This window comes from Panicum virgatum, chromosome 3K (assembly GCF_016808335.1).
Source record: "Panicum virgatum strain AP13 chromosome 3K, P.virgatum_v5, whole genome shotgun sequence".
NCBI classification, from domain to species: domain Eukaryota; kingdom Viridiplantae; phylum Streptophyta; class Magnoliopsida; order Poales; family Poaceae; genus Panicum; species Panicum virgatum.
The window spans coordinates 14,192,965-14,207,967 of NC_053138.1; the positions used below are offsets into that span (position 1 = coordinate 14,192,965).

General features: G+C 49.5%; 1 protein-coding gene across 1 annotated transcript; it reads left to right on the forward strand.

Moving 5' to 3' along the window:
• The first annotated feature begins 12,866 nt into the window (after positions 1–12,866).
• LOC120697726 (serine carboxypeptidase-like 50) lies at positions 12,867–14,591 on the forward strand. The gene has a single exon (XM_039981035.1). It carries the CDS (start codon positions 13,004–13,006, stop codon positions 14,339–14,341), a length of 1,338 nt encoding a protein of 445 aa, XP_039836969.1. The 5' UTR covers positions 12,867–13,003; the 3' UTR covers positions 14,342–14,591.
• Positions 14,592–15,003: the final 412 nt, after the last annotated feature.

The window sequence follows — 15,003 nt, forward strand, 5'->3', positions numbered from 1 at the left end:
GGCCATACGAATCTCTACCTACGATTCAAGGCTAATAAAACGGGCTCTGGTTGTGCCACGACATAAGGCTTTTTGACATCGTCCGATCGAGATCGAGCGTCTCATATTTCGTCCTAGAAACAGCGTTTCGAAAATAGTCTAGAAAATTCTACGTTTTTACCGTGCCGAGTAACAGGCGGCTCGGTCCCTTCACCTTCCCACGCTGTCCACTGGGTGTCTGGGTCCCTTTGCCTTCTGTGACAGAATCGCCAAATTAAAACTCTAATTAAGCGTAATGGCCGTCATTTGAACACATCGGGCGCATTAACTTAACGGCTTAATTTGGCGATCCTTTCTCAACCCACGGCCCGATCGAAACAACACCGATAGTCCCACGTGAAGGTGGGCGCAGATGGTACAAGCACGGCATAATACTTGACAATATAAACTCCAAGAAGACGAAACAACAAGTTTTACAAACCGAGTTCAAATACATAGATAATTTACAAAACTTTACAATAGTTGTGACTGAAGTTCGAATATAAAAGATCCTACAACTACTTTAGCTTCCACCAGTTCTGATCCTACCCGACCGGTCGGACCGGTTCCACCATCCGGTCGGACCGGTCGGCACTTCCTGCCGACGCCACCAGTCAGACCGGTCCTACGGGCCGGTCAGACCGGTCCGCACAAAACAGAGAGGCTGATCACTCAGCCCTCGAGTGTACAACCCGACAACGCCCTAACCGGAAGGATCTCTCTCCTCGACCTGCCACCCCTCTACATCCCGGCGGATGAACTTGACACAAAAGGGGCAGAAGTCGACGTCCGGGTGTCATGTAATAATAAATGTGGCAACAAACCCTGAGTATTCTAATACTCAGCAAGGCTTACCCGACCAGTGGGTATAACATAGCCCACATACCTAGACATGCACGGCATTTGGCAGGTGGTTATTTTGTAGAAATAGCATCTAGAGGTATATCCTTACTTTCAATGTTTTAGCCGCATTTTATCAAAAAAATTACTAATCATCTATGATTGGCGAAACTACAACAATCAAGGTAATCAAATCATTAATTGGATGTCATCAGCCCACATTTCATCACTTCTCATTCTACTCATTTTCCTTTCTACGATGTGACCAAGAGATCAAGGCTCTCATAACCGCGAGACACGGCGAATCGATCCGATTTAACCTTGCAAGGTGAACCTAACCAACACGGCACGCAAAGGCCCCGTCGGACCCCACGCACCAACCTTTCCCCTCCCCGCCTCGAACTACAGGAACTAGCCCAACGACATATGGTCAGCCGAGCTCAACGTGAGACCACCAAAAGTAAACATATGCATCCCAATTCTCCGCGACTACTCGACTCGCCCCAGGAGTTGGGTGCGGGTTCCTGTACTTTCGAAGTAAAGCAGTACTCGGCTTACCGGTTTTGACTACCTCCTACTCCCGGTATGCGGTTAGTACAATTCGATCCCCGATCAGCACAGCCGACAACGGAACGGTCCTTAATCGACACGGATGAGGCTACTCCTTCCCACATCCGGTCTCCCATCCCATCTCTTTCCTCAGGAATACATTACCTCTTATAATGTAATATAGAAACAACCTATCTCTCGCGAGTGATAGCATTATCACTCGACTTCTATCGAGCCCTATTAAGCATAGCAGTGCTAGCGACCTATTCATACTAGTAAAAGGCCCAGGAAACCTAGGGATCACCCAGAGTAAAACGTAGGAACCTTGGCACGGCGAAAATCGCCCACCAACTCCAAATACCTTCTAGGATCTAGTTCAGGGGTTCATGTGGATGCTTTGGACTAGAGGAAACCGCCTAAAACCTTCTAGAACAAGAGATCGATCCAACTCCTAAATTTACCTTGAATGGCTCCTTCCCCCATGAAGAACTCGCGAATCCCGCGTCACCCCATGGAGGAGAACTTGGAGGAGATGATCCTTGACCGATTTGAAGCTCTCCCCGCCCTTGGAATCCAATGGAGAGGATGGATTTGGGAGTGAGGGTTTGAGGGAGGGAGAGCTCGGGAGAGGGAGGAATGGGGCGCTGAGGGGATGAGTGAGTCGTTGGAAGAGAGAGGAGAGCGATTTAAATGTTGTGGGGCCCAAAACCGCCAACTCGGGTTCGACCGGTCAGACCGGTCGCCCATACCGGTCAGACCGGTCCGGGCCAATCTGCCAGCAGAAGTTTTTGGTCTCGGTTTTGATCGTGCCAATTTACTCTAATGGTCGTGGTTAGTGTAAATTATGGTGATTAACACCTGGGTGTTACAGTCCTTCCCTCTAAAAGAAATCTCGTCCCGAGATTTAATGGAGTGCTAATTTGAAAAGATAGGAATTGGTGAGTACCTTGATAGGCTTGTAATAATTCTGGATATTTGGATTTGAGAAACTCTTCAGTTTCCCACGTGGCTTCTCGCTTGGAGTGGTTGCTCCACTGAACCTTATAGAAATTGTTGGTCTGATTCCGAGTGACCCTGGTCTTGTGATCAACAATTCTCACCGGGTGCTCTGGATAAATGAGATCGGGCTCCAACTGTAAATTCTTCGTATCTACAACCTCAGTCGGAACTCGAAGGCACTTCCTGAGCTGGGGCACATGAAAGATATTGTGGACCGCCGACAAATGCGGGGGAAGCTCCACACGATATGCCACCGGCCCACAACGCTCAGTGATAGGAAAAGGCCCAACATAACGGGGTGCTAATTTGCCCCTCATTCCGAACCGCTGCACGCCCTTCATCGGGGACACCCGAAGGTAAACATGATCACCAACTTCAAAAATCAGAGGCCAGCGCCTCTTATCTGCATAGCTCTTTTGGCGGGCCTGGGCGGTCTTTAAATTTGCCTGTATAAGATGAACCTGGTCCTCAGCCTCGCCAACCAATTCGGGCCCAAAGAAATTCCGCTCACCGGCTTCCGACCAATTTAGTGGAGTCCTGCATCTCCGCCCATACAAGACTTCAAAGGGTGCCATTTTGATACTCTCTTGATAGCTATTATTGTCAGAGAATTCAGCAAGCAGCAGACACTCATCCCATTTCTTACTATATGAAAGTACACAGGCCCGCAGCATATCTTCCAGAATTTGATTAACTCTCTCAGTTTGACCATCGGTCTGAGGATGATAAGCTGAACTGTGGATCAATCGTGTACCCAAAGAGGCATGGAATTGTTCCCAGAACCATGCAATAAATTGTGCACCCCGATCCGAAATAATAGTTTTTGGAATTCCATGGAGACTCACAATACGATCCAGGTACAACTGAGCATATTGTCTCGCCGTATAAGAAGTCTTTACTGGAAGAAAATGGGCTACCTTCGTAAATCGATCGACTATTACCCAAATGGAATCATACCCTTTTGAGGTGTTGGGTAAGCCGACAATGAAATCCATACTGACATCCTCTCATTTACCTGATGGAATACTCAAGGGTTGAAGTATCCCGGCGGGCTTCAGATGGCTTGCCTTAACCCTTCTGCAAGTGTCACACTCGGACACATATTTAGCAATTTCTCGCTTCATTCTTGTCCACCAAAATCTCTGTTTCAAATCTTGGTACATTTTATTGCTGCCTGGATGGATTGAGTATCTAGAATTGTGGGCCTCATCAAGAATCTGCTTCCGAAGCTCCAAATTTTTAGGTACCACTAACCGATTCTTGAACCATAGAACCCCCTCCTTATCTTGATGAAAACACTGAACTCTGGAATCATTTTCACTGAGCCTCTGTCTAATTTTACCCATGCCCACATCACTTTTCTGAGCAACAATAATCTGATCTCGAAGTGTACGAATAAGGGTAACATTAGCAAGTGTGCCTTCAGATACAATAGCCAAATTCATCTTCTCCATTTCTTGACACAAAGTCTCTTGCAGAACTGTAGCTGAGACACAGCTGCAACTTGCTTTGCGACTCAGTGCATCGGCAACAACATTAGCCTTGCCGGGATGATAATGAATCTCCAGATCACAGTCCTTGATCAATTCTAACCACCGCCTCTGGCGCAAATTTATCTCACTCTGGGTAAAGATATACTTGAGACTCTTGTGGTCTGAGTATATATGCACCGGATTGCCTAGAAGATAATGGCGCCAGACCTTTAATGCATGTACGACTGCTGCCAGCTCCAGATTATGGGTAGCATAATTCTCCTCATGTCGCCTGAGGGCTCTGGAAGCATAGGCAATCACTCGCTGATCCTGCATAAGGACGCAGCCTAGGCCCGTACCTATTGCATTACAACATTTATTAATGGCCGAATATTATCCGGCGAAGACAAACAGGGATGAGACTGGAGCCAAGATCCGAACCTGATGCATCACAATACACATCAAAAGGCCGGGTAATATCTGGCTGAGCGAGGACAGGGGCAGACGTCAGAAGCCTTCTCAGAGTCTGAAAAGCCTGCTCACATTTGTCGTCCCAATTAAATCTCACCCCTTTCTTGAGTACTTCAGTCATGGGTCTAGCAATTTTTTAGAACTCCGGTACAAACCGGCGATAATAACCTGCTAGCCCCAGGAAACTCCGGATCTTCGAAACAGACTCTGGAGTCTTCCAATTCAGAACATCCTGAATTTTGCTAGGATCAACAGAAATCCCCTTGTCTGAGATGATGTGGCCCAAGAACTGGACTTTCTTGAGCGAGAAATCACATTTACAGAATTTGGCGTACAGCTTGTGCTCCCGCAGGCGCTGAAGCACAATGCGGAGATGCTCTGCATGTTCTTCTTCATTCTTAGAAAATATCAGGATGTCGTCAATGAAAATCACGACGAACTTGTCTAGCTCGGGCATGAACACCGAGTTCATGAGATACATGAAATGAGCAGGGGCATTCGTTAGCCCGAAAGACATGACCAGATATTCAAAAAGCCCGTATCTGGTGGAAAAAACCATCTTGGGAATATCCTCAGCTCTAATCTTTATCTGATAGTAGCCAGAGCGGATATCAATCTTGGAAAATACTTTGGCCCCGAATAGCTGATCAAACAGAATATCAATCCGGGGAAGGGGATATTTATTTTTGATTGTGACGGCGTTCAGAAGTCTGTAGTCCACACACAACCTGAGGCTTTCATCTTTCTTTTTCACAAAGAGTGCAGGACAACCCCAAGGTGACGTGCTAGGACGGATATAGCCCTTATCAAGTAATTCCTGCAATTGTTTCTTTAACTCCGCCAGTTCATTGGGTGGCATCCGGTAAGGCCTCCTAAAAATCGGTGCCGTACCTGGTTGTAATTCAATGGTAAATTCCACGTCACGATCAGGCAGCATTCCAGGCAGATCATCCGGAAAGACGTTCGGATATTCACACACCACTGGTATATCTGCTAGCCTTTTACCCTCAACCTGATTCACCGTAGGTGTCGAAGACATATGATCTTTCAAATATAAAGTCATACACCCATGAATGGAAGATTTGATGTGCACAGATTGTGAGGTCGTGTCCAGACTAACTCCCTGACCCTCCATCCAGTTCATACCCAATATAATATCTATCCTTTGGGTTGGTAACATTATCAGGGCCGTAGGAAAAAAAATTCTTGCAACTGTAGGGGTACTTGCTTGACAAATTGATTGGTGATTAACTTTCCCCCAGGTGAGTGAATATGGTACGGCTTGGGCATACTCTCTATCTTCAGCCCCAATCTAATAGCACACTCCTTGCTAATAAAAGTATGAGACACCCCTGAATCAAATAACACTGTAACGGGTTGTTCATTTACTGAGAACGTACCCGCCATCACTGGAGCTCCCTCAGGAATACCCTCGAGGGTGGTGTAGTGCACCTGTCCTGACTTGAAGTGAGCCACTTGCTGCTTCTGACCCTGCTGGCTCGATTGCTGGCTTTGCTTGGGTGGCATTGGGCAGTTCCGTGCAAAGTGACCAAGCTGTCCATAGTTGTAGCACGGAAACAAATTGGGGCGCATCCCTGGCTGCTGCACCCACACCTTCTGCTCACTCTGCTGAGGAACAGGAGGCCTAACTGTCCCCTGTGGCTGAGTGTACTGAGGGGGCCTGTATCCCCACTGCTGCTGTGGCTGGTGCTGAAAGGGGGCTCGCTGTGGGCCCGACTGCACCAGACGGAACCTCTGAGGGGCACTACTAGAAGATCCCGCTGCCGGCGCTTTTCTCTTTTTCTCCGCCTTGTGAGCTAGATGGGCGTCCTCCTGAATGATAGCCCCGTTGACAAGTTCACTGAAACTGTCGAACCTAACCATTGCCAAGCGATCCTGGAGCTTGCTACTGAGCCCCTGCCTGAAACAGGCCTGCTTCTTCTCATCGGTGTCCACATGGTACCCGGCATACTGTGATAGAGTGTTGAAGGCCTGGGAATATTGTAGCACACTGTTATTGCCCTGCTTTAGGGCCAAGAACTCGGTAAGCTTCCTGCGAATGACCCCTGTAGGAATATGATGCGCTCTGAAGGCGTTCTTGAACTCCGCCCAGGTGAACCGAGTGCCCGCAGGGAACATGGCCACGTGATTGTCCCACCACGTGCGTGCAGGACCCCTGAGCTGCTGGGCTGCCAATCCCGCCTTGTCCCCATCTTGGTACGGGTGCAGGGTGAACTTGGACTCTATGGTCCGGAGCCAACTATCCGCCTCCAATGGCTCATCCGCTTTATGAAAAAGCGGTGGTTGAGTACTCAGAAATTGTTCATATCCAGGGATAAGTGGCTGGTGGTGATGCTCAGGCTGCGGCGCTCTGCCCTGCGCCACAAGCTCACGGAGGAGTGCCGTTTGCTCATCGCTCCCAGTGAGCATGGCCGCGATGGCCTGGGCCAACTCAGGAGGGTTTGGTGGCTCTCCCATTCTGCATTCAACCATGATTGGGTTAGTTACATTTTTCTGATTACTTAAGAAAAAACTTGACTGCAACTAACACCCGAATCATGGAAGAAATCGTCGAAAATCAATTATTTGAACACAACTTAGGGGTCTCTGTCCGCGCTCAACCGGTCAGACCGGTGAAACCGACCGGTCAGACCGGTCTGCATGGCTCTGCATGGGCTTGACGTAGATCAACCGGTCCGACCGGTAGCCAAGACCGGTCAGACCGGTCCCCAGCAGAAATAAAGTTCTAAGCCCTAACTGTGCACCAACCCTTAAACCAAAATATTAACTGAAATTTGAAAACCATAATGCCATGATGCATGATACAATGCATGAACTCCTATGCCAAACTTTCATATGTAACCAAAAATTTAAATGCCATGATGCATGAACGTCCAACGAAATTTTCTCAACCAAAACTAAACATCTATTACTACTCGAACACAGACTATATACATAGGGCTTAGTACGATCAACCCCCCTCTCATATTAGTATACTACCCTATCCTAAGTCAGGATTCCATTTTTAATTTGTAATCTCTGAAAATTAGTCATGCTCGTACCACCCCCAGTGCGTTTCGGCTCTGATACCAGCTACGACGGAACCGCCAAATTAAAACTCTAATTAAGCGTAATGGCCGTCATTTGAACACATCGGGCGCATTAGCTTAACGACTTAATTTGGCGATCCTTTCTCAACCCACGGTCCAATCGAAACAACACCAGTAGTTCCACGCGAAGGTGGGCGCAGATGGTACAAGCACGGCATAATACTTGAAAATATAAACTCCAAGAAGACGAAACAACAAGTTTTACAAACTGAGTTCAAATACATAGATAATTTACAAAACTTTACAATAGTTGTGACTGAAGTTCGAATATAAAAGATCCTACAACTACTTTAGGTTCCACCAGTTCTGATCCTACCCGACCGGTCGGACCGGTTCCACCATCCGGTCGGACCGGTCGGCACTTCCTGCCGACGCCACCGGTCAGACCGGTCCGCACAAAACAGAGAGGCTGATCACTCAGCCCTCGAGTGTACAACCCGACAACGCCCTAACCGGAAGGGTCTCTCTCCTCGACCTGCCATCCCTCTGCATCCCGGCGGATGAACTTGACACAAAAGGGGCAGAAGTCGACGTCCGGGTGTCCTGTAATAATAAATGTGGCAACAAACCCTGAGTATTCTAATACTCAGCAAGGCTTACCCGACCAGTGGGTATAACATAGCCCACATACCTAGACATGCACGGCATTTGGCAGGTGGTTATTTTGCAGAAATAGCATCTAGAGGTATATCCTTACTTTCAATGTTTTAGCCGCATTTTATCAAAAAAATTACTAATCATCTATGATTGGCGAAACTACAACAATCAAGGTAATCAAATCATTAATTGGATGTCATCAGCCCACATTTCATCACTTCTCATTCTACTCATTTTCCTTTCTACGATGTGACCAAGAGATCAAGGCTCTCATAGCCGCGAGACACAGCGAATCGATCCGATTTAACCTTGCAAGGTGAACCTAACCAACACGGCACGCAAAGGCCCCGTCGGACCCCACGCACCAACCTTTCCCCTCCCCGCCTCGAACTACAGGAACCAGCCCAACGACATATGGTCAGCCGAGCTCAACGTGAGACCACCAAAAGTAAACATATGCATCCCAATTCTCCGCGACTACTCGACTCGCCCCAGGAGTTGGGTGCGGGTTCCCGTACTTTCGAAGTAAAGCAGTACTCGACTTACCGGTTTTGACTACCTCCTACTCCCGGTATGCGGTTAGTACAATTCAATCACCGATCAGCACAGCCGACAACGGAACAGTCCTTAATCGACACGGATGAGGCTACTCCTTCCCACATCCGGTCTCCCATCCCATCTCTTTCCTCAGGAATGCAGTACCTCTTATAATGTAATATAGAAACAACCTATCTCTCGCGAGTGATAGCATTATCACTCGACTTCTATCGAGCCCTATTAAGCATAGCAGTGCTAGCGACCTATTCATACTAGTAAAAGGCCCAGGAAACCTAGGGATCACCCAGAGTAAAACGTAGGAACCTTGGCGCGGCGAAAATCGCCCACCAACTCCAAATACCTTCTAGGATCTAGTTCAGGGGTTCATGTGGATGCTTTGGACTAGAGGAAACCGCCTAAAACCTTCTAGAACAAGAGATCGATCCAACTCCTAAATTTACCTTGAATGGCTCCTTCCCCCATGAAGAACTCGCGAATCCCGCGTCACCCCATGGAGGAGAACTTGGAGGAGATGATCCTTGACCGATTTGAAGCTCTCCCTGCCCTTGGAATCCAATGGAGAGGATGGATTTGGGAGTGAGGGTTTAAGGGAGGGAGAGCTCGGGAGAGGGAGGAACGGGGCGCTGAGGGGATGAGTGAGTCGTTGGAAGAGAGAGGAGAGCGATTTAAATGTTGTGGGGCCCAAAACCGCCAACTCGGGTTCGACCGGTCAGACTGGTCGCCCATACCGGTCAGACCGGTCCGGGCCAATCTGCCAGCAGAAGTTTTTGGTCTCGGTTTTGATCGTGCCAATTTACGCTAATGGTCGTGGTTAGTGTAAATTATGGTGATCAACACCTGGGTGTTACACCTTCCCCGTGCCTTTTCATCTCTAGCCGACTGTCGATGTCCAGGTAATTTCATTTTCTAGGGCTGTGTGTTGGTTTGGGGTGTAAAAAATTTCGCGAAATTTTTTTGGCCATTTGACCACTAATTTAGAGTATTAAATGAAGTCTAATTACAAAACCACCTCCACAACCCCCCGTGTAAATCGTGAGACGAATCTAATGAGGTCTTTGACGTGTGATTAGGGAATGGTTACTGTAGCATCACTGTAGCAAATGATCAATTAATTACCGTAATTAGATTCGTCTCGAAAAGTTACACTCATCCCTGAAAAGGTTTTGCAAATAAACTTCATTTAGTACTCCATGCATATAAGATTCTCTTCTCGAAAAAACGTGCGCGTAAAATTCAATGTAGTAACCAAACACGCCCCTAGGTTACATCTTCCTTGCTATAAGGCTGTTCTTGTTTTGCTATAATGCTGTCCTGTGCTCGTGGGTTCGATTTCTCTATTGCTGTAATAAAACTGTGAAGTCCGAATAAGATCCTTCTCAGTTTTCCTAAACGCTATAGTCCTCGCCACTGCCACTAGGGGACGGGACCGGCGGCGCCCCTGCTCCTCCACCGCACCGCCGTGCTCCGAATTGGCCGCTCCGCCCCTTCCCTCCGCACTCCTCTGCCACCCCAGTTTCCATGCCGCGGCCATGCGCCCCCCGAGCCGGCCGCTCCGCCCGTTCCCTCCGCGCTCCTCTGCCGCCCCGCTGTCCATGCCGCGGCCCTGCTAGACCACGCGGGCGGCCCCACGCCCCGGCTACTCGACTCCTCCGCGCTGCCGATCGCTTGCCCCTGCCTGGATCTCCATGCGCACTGCCGGAGGATGGGCTCACGTGCAGCCTGGATCTTGAGCTCCGCCACTGCCCGCGACTTGTAGCTCCTCCGCCACCTCAAGATTCGCCACCGCCCGTGACATCGAACTCCCCCACCGCCTGGTCAAGTGCCGCGGCGCCGCCGGATCACCGTCGGGCGCGGAGTCACCGTCTCGCAAGTTCTATCCCGCCGCCTCCAAGTCCTAGGCTCCCATCGCGTGCTCCTCCGACACGTGCACTTCGTACGTGCCTCTCTCCCTCGCCAATTGCTCGATACCGGCTGGCTCCTGCGCCTACGACTACCGGTCAGTGCCCCCTCCACTCCATCGCACACCTCCCTCCTTCTCCCATGTCGAGCCCGAACACCCCGACCCCTCTTGCCCTCCACCCGGCCGAGCTCAACCTGGTTGACTCTCTTGCTCGCCTCCAGTACTCCTCCAGACACCCTGAAGCCCCTTCCATGCACCATCTACTGGTGAAAAAAAAGATGGCGCCCAGCCACCCACCAACCACTCGAGGAAATGCCTACTGAAGTAACAAAAATGCTCACTTCAGCTTCCTGTGAAATATGCATCCCTAATCCCATGCAGCATGGTAACCACCTCCGTTAGCACAGACTGAAGAAACATTGGTGCACTATCTTTGATGGACATTGGAGTCACCTGGTGATATTAAGTTCTTAACGCACCCCCCCTAAGGATCAGCGCCGTCGCCAATAGGAGGCCCCTCGCTTTCCCCCGGTGGGCGGCGCGAGGTCAGCCGGGCACGGCGGCCGCGGCCAGAGGAGCATCTCCTCCACTACCACCTCCAGAATCTTGCTGCCCCTTACATTCACTTAGGATCAGTTTAATAGCATTGGCATTAGTTAAAATTTAGGTAGGACAAAGCAAAATAACTTTAAGAACAGTTGAGTGTGCCATATTCTTACCTGAATAATTTTCTTCAGGATCCTCTTCTGTCTGCAAATTGTTAAAATATATATCATGGATCAATATAACATGGCTTGTTGAATTTATAAAGTTAATTGTTTGCCTTGTAAGTGTGGACAACAGTTAATGTCTGTAAGTGTCAGTGCCTACTATTGTAGTGACTATGCATGGTGATTTGTTAACTGTGAAATGTTATCTTTTTAAATTTGATTCAGCTCTACATGAAGTTATGTTAGCATTTCTTCCCATATTCTAAGTTATTTTACTGCAGTTTAGTCATTGAGCCATTTCCTGGAGTTGAGATAAACACATAACCTCACATGCACCACATGTCCTGATTGTCAATGATCCATATGGCCATTAGTTTGACCTATCAGTCCCATGAATTTCACTTTATAATTAAGCGAGCAAGATAAACAGAAAAGCTGCATCTTTACAGCGTCAAAATCTCTCCGTGCTCATCAAATTCAAAGTGTTCTTAAGTGCATTGGTGATTGAAGAGCTTCCCATCTATGTTGCTTTGGAAAATTAAGTGCTCAGTATATAATCTTTTTAGGCTTCCAAATTTTCCTAATGTTCTCATTTCTAGCAGGAAAAGACTGAAAGTAGGATTCTAACCTGTCAGTTTATATCCTTCTGAATGTGAAAAGGCCAGTCTAGAAAGTACATCAGGTTTAACCCATAATCCATTTATTTGAAATATTGTCGTAGTGTAAGCTTTTGAATTGTTTATATCCACAAATTCTATCAACACCGTACGGGTAAACTATGCTACACTTATTAATTTTCAAGGGAACTTATGCTACACATACTTAGCTACCTAATGCTTGTAGTTGTGGTTAAATGGAAATTCTAAAAGAGAGAAGGACAAAGACAAGGTATCTTTGGGTAACCCGATATGCAACTATTTGCATGATTTTAACTGTTACCTTTTACCTACAGCGTTTGGGACAAGAGCCATTATTACCAACAGGTAACTATTTATTAGTCCATGGGTCACTATCTAAATTATTACACCTTTGACAATTTTTATATAGTTAACTTGGTTCCATCAATGTCTCATACTATGTTGCTAGGGCAATCGAGATGATGAACAGGACACCAAAAAGCAAAAAATTACCTAACCATTAATGGTAAATTGCAGTATTAATAATCTACTATTTCCCTTCAATTTTATGTGTATTAATTACTTTTTTCCATATGAATCAGATATCAAGGAATGAAGCAGTGAAGGAGATGGAAACACATTTGGCATTAGAATATTTTGTTTACTACTATCCCGTTACCTTTTGGGAACTACGAATGGAAAGAACATTGGAGAATAATATTTTGCTCTCCACAAGCTGATAATATGACCTTTGTATTTTGCTATCCCTTTTGCTAATGTGGTACACAAATCTTTGGTAACAACATGCTGTTCGTGCAATGGCAAACACCAATCTTTTGCCCAATACATCTGAAACTACAATCTTTTGGCCCCTTATGTAAAGTCAGGATCTTTATAAAACCATGTAATATTTAGAATTCTGGTGGTTCAATGCAATTATGATGCTCGCAGATCAGTACATTTGTTTTTTGCAAATTCAAAACCATATAATATTTACAAATATGCATCAAAAATAAAGGTAGACAATGGCTTCAGCGCGGCGTGTTGTTTCTAGTGTACAACGATTTCCCTCTCCAGTCCCCACAGTGCGCACACAAACTGAGTGACCACTGACGAGCCGCATCTAGCAGAAAGACTTGCTCAGCTCAGCCTAGCTAGTCCCATGGCTCCGGCGAGTCCTCTGCTCGTCCTCGTCTTCCTCGCCGCCGTAACTGCCCCGCTCTCGGCTGGTGCGGGGGCAGCACTGGTGTTCCCCGATGAAGCGCTCCCGACCAAGTCGGGCTACCTCCCCATCCCGCCCGCCAACGCCTCGCTCTTCTTCGCCTTCTACGAGGCCACCCACCCGCTCACGCCGCCGGCCTCCACGCCTCTCCTCCTCTGGCTGCAGGGCGGGCCCGGCTGCTCCGGCCTCATCGGCAACTTCTTCGAGCTCGGCCCCTACTTCGTCAACCCCGACAGCGTCTCCCTCTCGCCCAACCCCTTCGCGTGGAACCGCCGCTTCGGGCTCCTCTTCATCGACAGCCCGCTCGGCACCGGCTTCAGCGCCGCGCCGTCCCCCGCCTACATCCCCACCAACCAGTCCGTCGTCGCCGCGCACATCCTCGCCGCGCTGCAGTCATTCCTCGCCCTGGACCCCGGCTTCCGCGCGCGGCCGTTCTTCCTCACCGGCGAGAGCTACGCCGGCAAGTACGTCCCCGCGGCGGGGGCGCACATCCTGGACGTGAACCCCACGCTGCCGGAGGCGCTGCGCGTCAACCTCCGCGGCGTGGCCATCGGCAACGGGCTCACCCACCCCGTCGCGCAGGTGGCCACGCACGCGGACACGGCCTACTTCTCGGGCCTCATCAACGCGCGGCAGAAGCGGGAGCTGGAGGCGCTGCAGGCGGAGGCGGTGGCGCTGACGCGCGCGGAGCGGTGGCGCGAGGCGGCGGACGCGCGGGGCCGGGTGCTGCTGCGGCTGCAGAACATGACCGGCCTGGCCACGCTGTACGACGCGGCGAAGCAGCGGCCGTACCGGACGGACCCCGTGGGCGCGTTCCTGAACCGGGCGGAGGCCAAGGCTGCGCTGGGCGCGCGCGGGGGCGCGGCGTGGGAGGAGTGCAGCGACGCGGTGGGCGCGGCGATGCACGTGGACGTGATGAGGAGCGTGGTGCCGCAGGTGGAGTCGCTGCTGCGGCGCACGCGCGTGCTGCTGTACCAGGGCGTCCGCGACCTCAGGGACGGCGTCGTGTCCACGGAGGCGTGGCTCGGCGAGGTGCGCTGGGACGGGCTGGCCGCCTTCCTCGACGCCGACCGCGCCGTGTGGCGGACGCGGGGCGACGGGGAGCTCGCGGGGTACGTGCAACGCTCCGGCGCGCTCTCGCACGTGGTGGTGTATGGGGCAGGGCACCTTGTGCCGGCGGACAACGGGCGCGCGGCGCAGGAGATGATCGAGGACTGGGTGCTGGGCACGGGGCTGTTCGGGCGCCGCGGAGGCAACGGCAGGAGGCGCGCAGCCTGATGCTGCCCGGCGCGCGCTGGTGATGCACGTACGAACGTGGAGTATGGACGATTGCGTGGGGCGCAAAACGGAGTAGTGTAGTACAATAAGAAGAATTTTGATGGGTTCTATCCTGTCCGACCATTCTAATCACGAGCAGTATGTAATCTTCAGCTGCAGTTCACGCCAAAATAAATTAATAGCATACTCCTCCTGTCCCATAAAATAAGCATTTATAAGATAAAAAGTTATTACTAGATTGGTTATGAAAGCAATTATCATAATATATAAGTATTTATATTTAAAATAGTTCATCAACAAGAATATTGATGGTCAAAATTGAACAAATTTGACTTTGATCAAATTTAGAAATCATTTTTCGACAATATTTGAACAATGATTTTGGTAGGTCTGGCCGTCTGGGCCACCATCCGGCCTGCTGTCACGCTGGCTGCAGTCTAGATATTCTGGTGCCAGCAGATAGGACAAAGGGTGACTGGGTGAGGTGGCCAGCTCGTAACATCAACAGCGTTGACGCTGCCAGACGTGCGATGGTGACGGCATGTGTTGTAAGCGCTGACTCGATCGGGACAATGACGTCGGTCTCTGTCCGCACTTTACGGCCCGTTCGACGATTACCCCGGGCCCCGTGATTCGTGAAGGCTAGTTTTGCTCCACAGTAT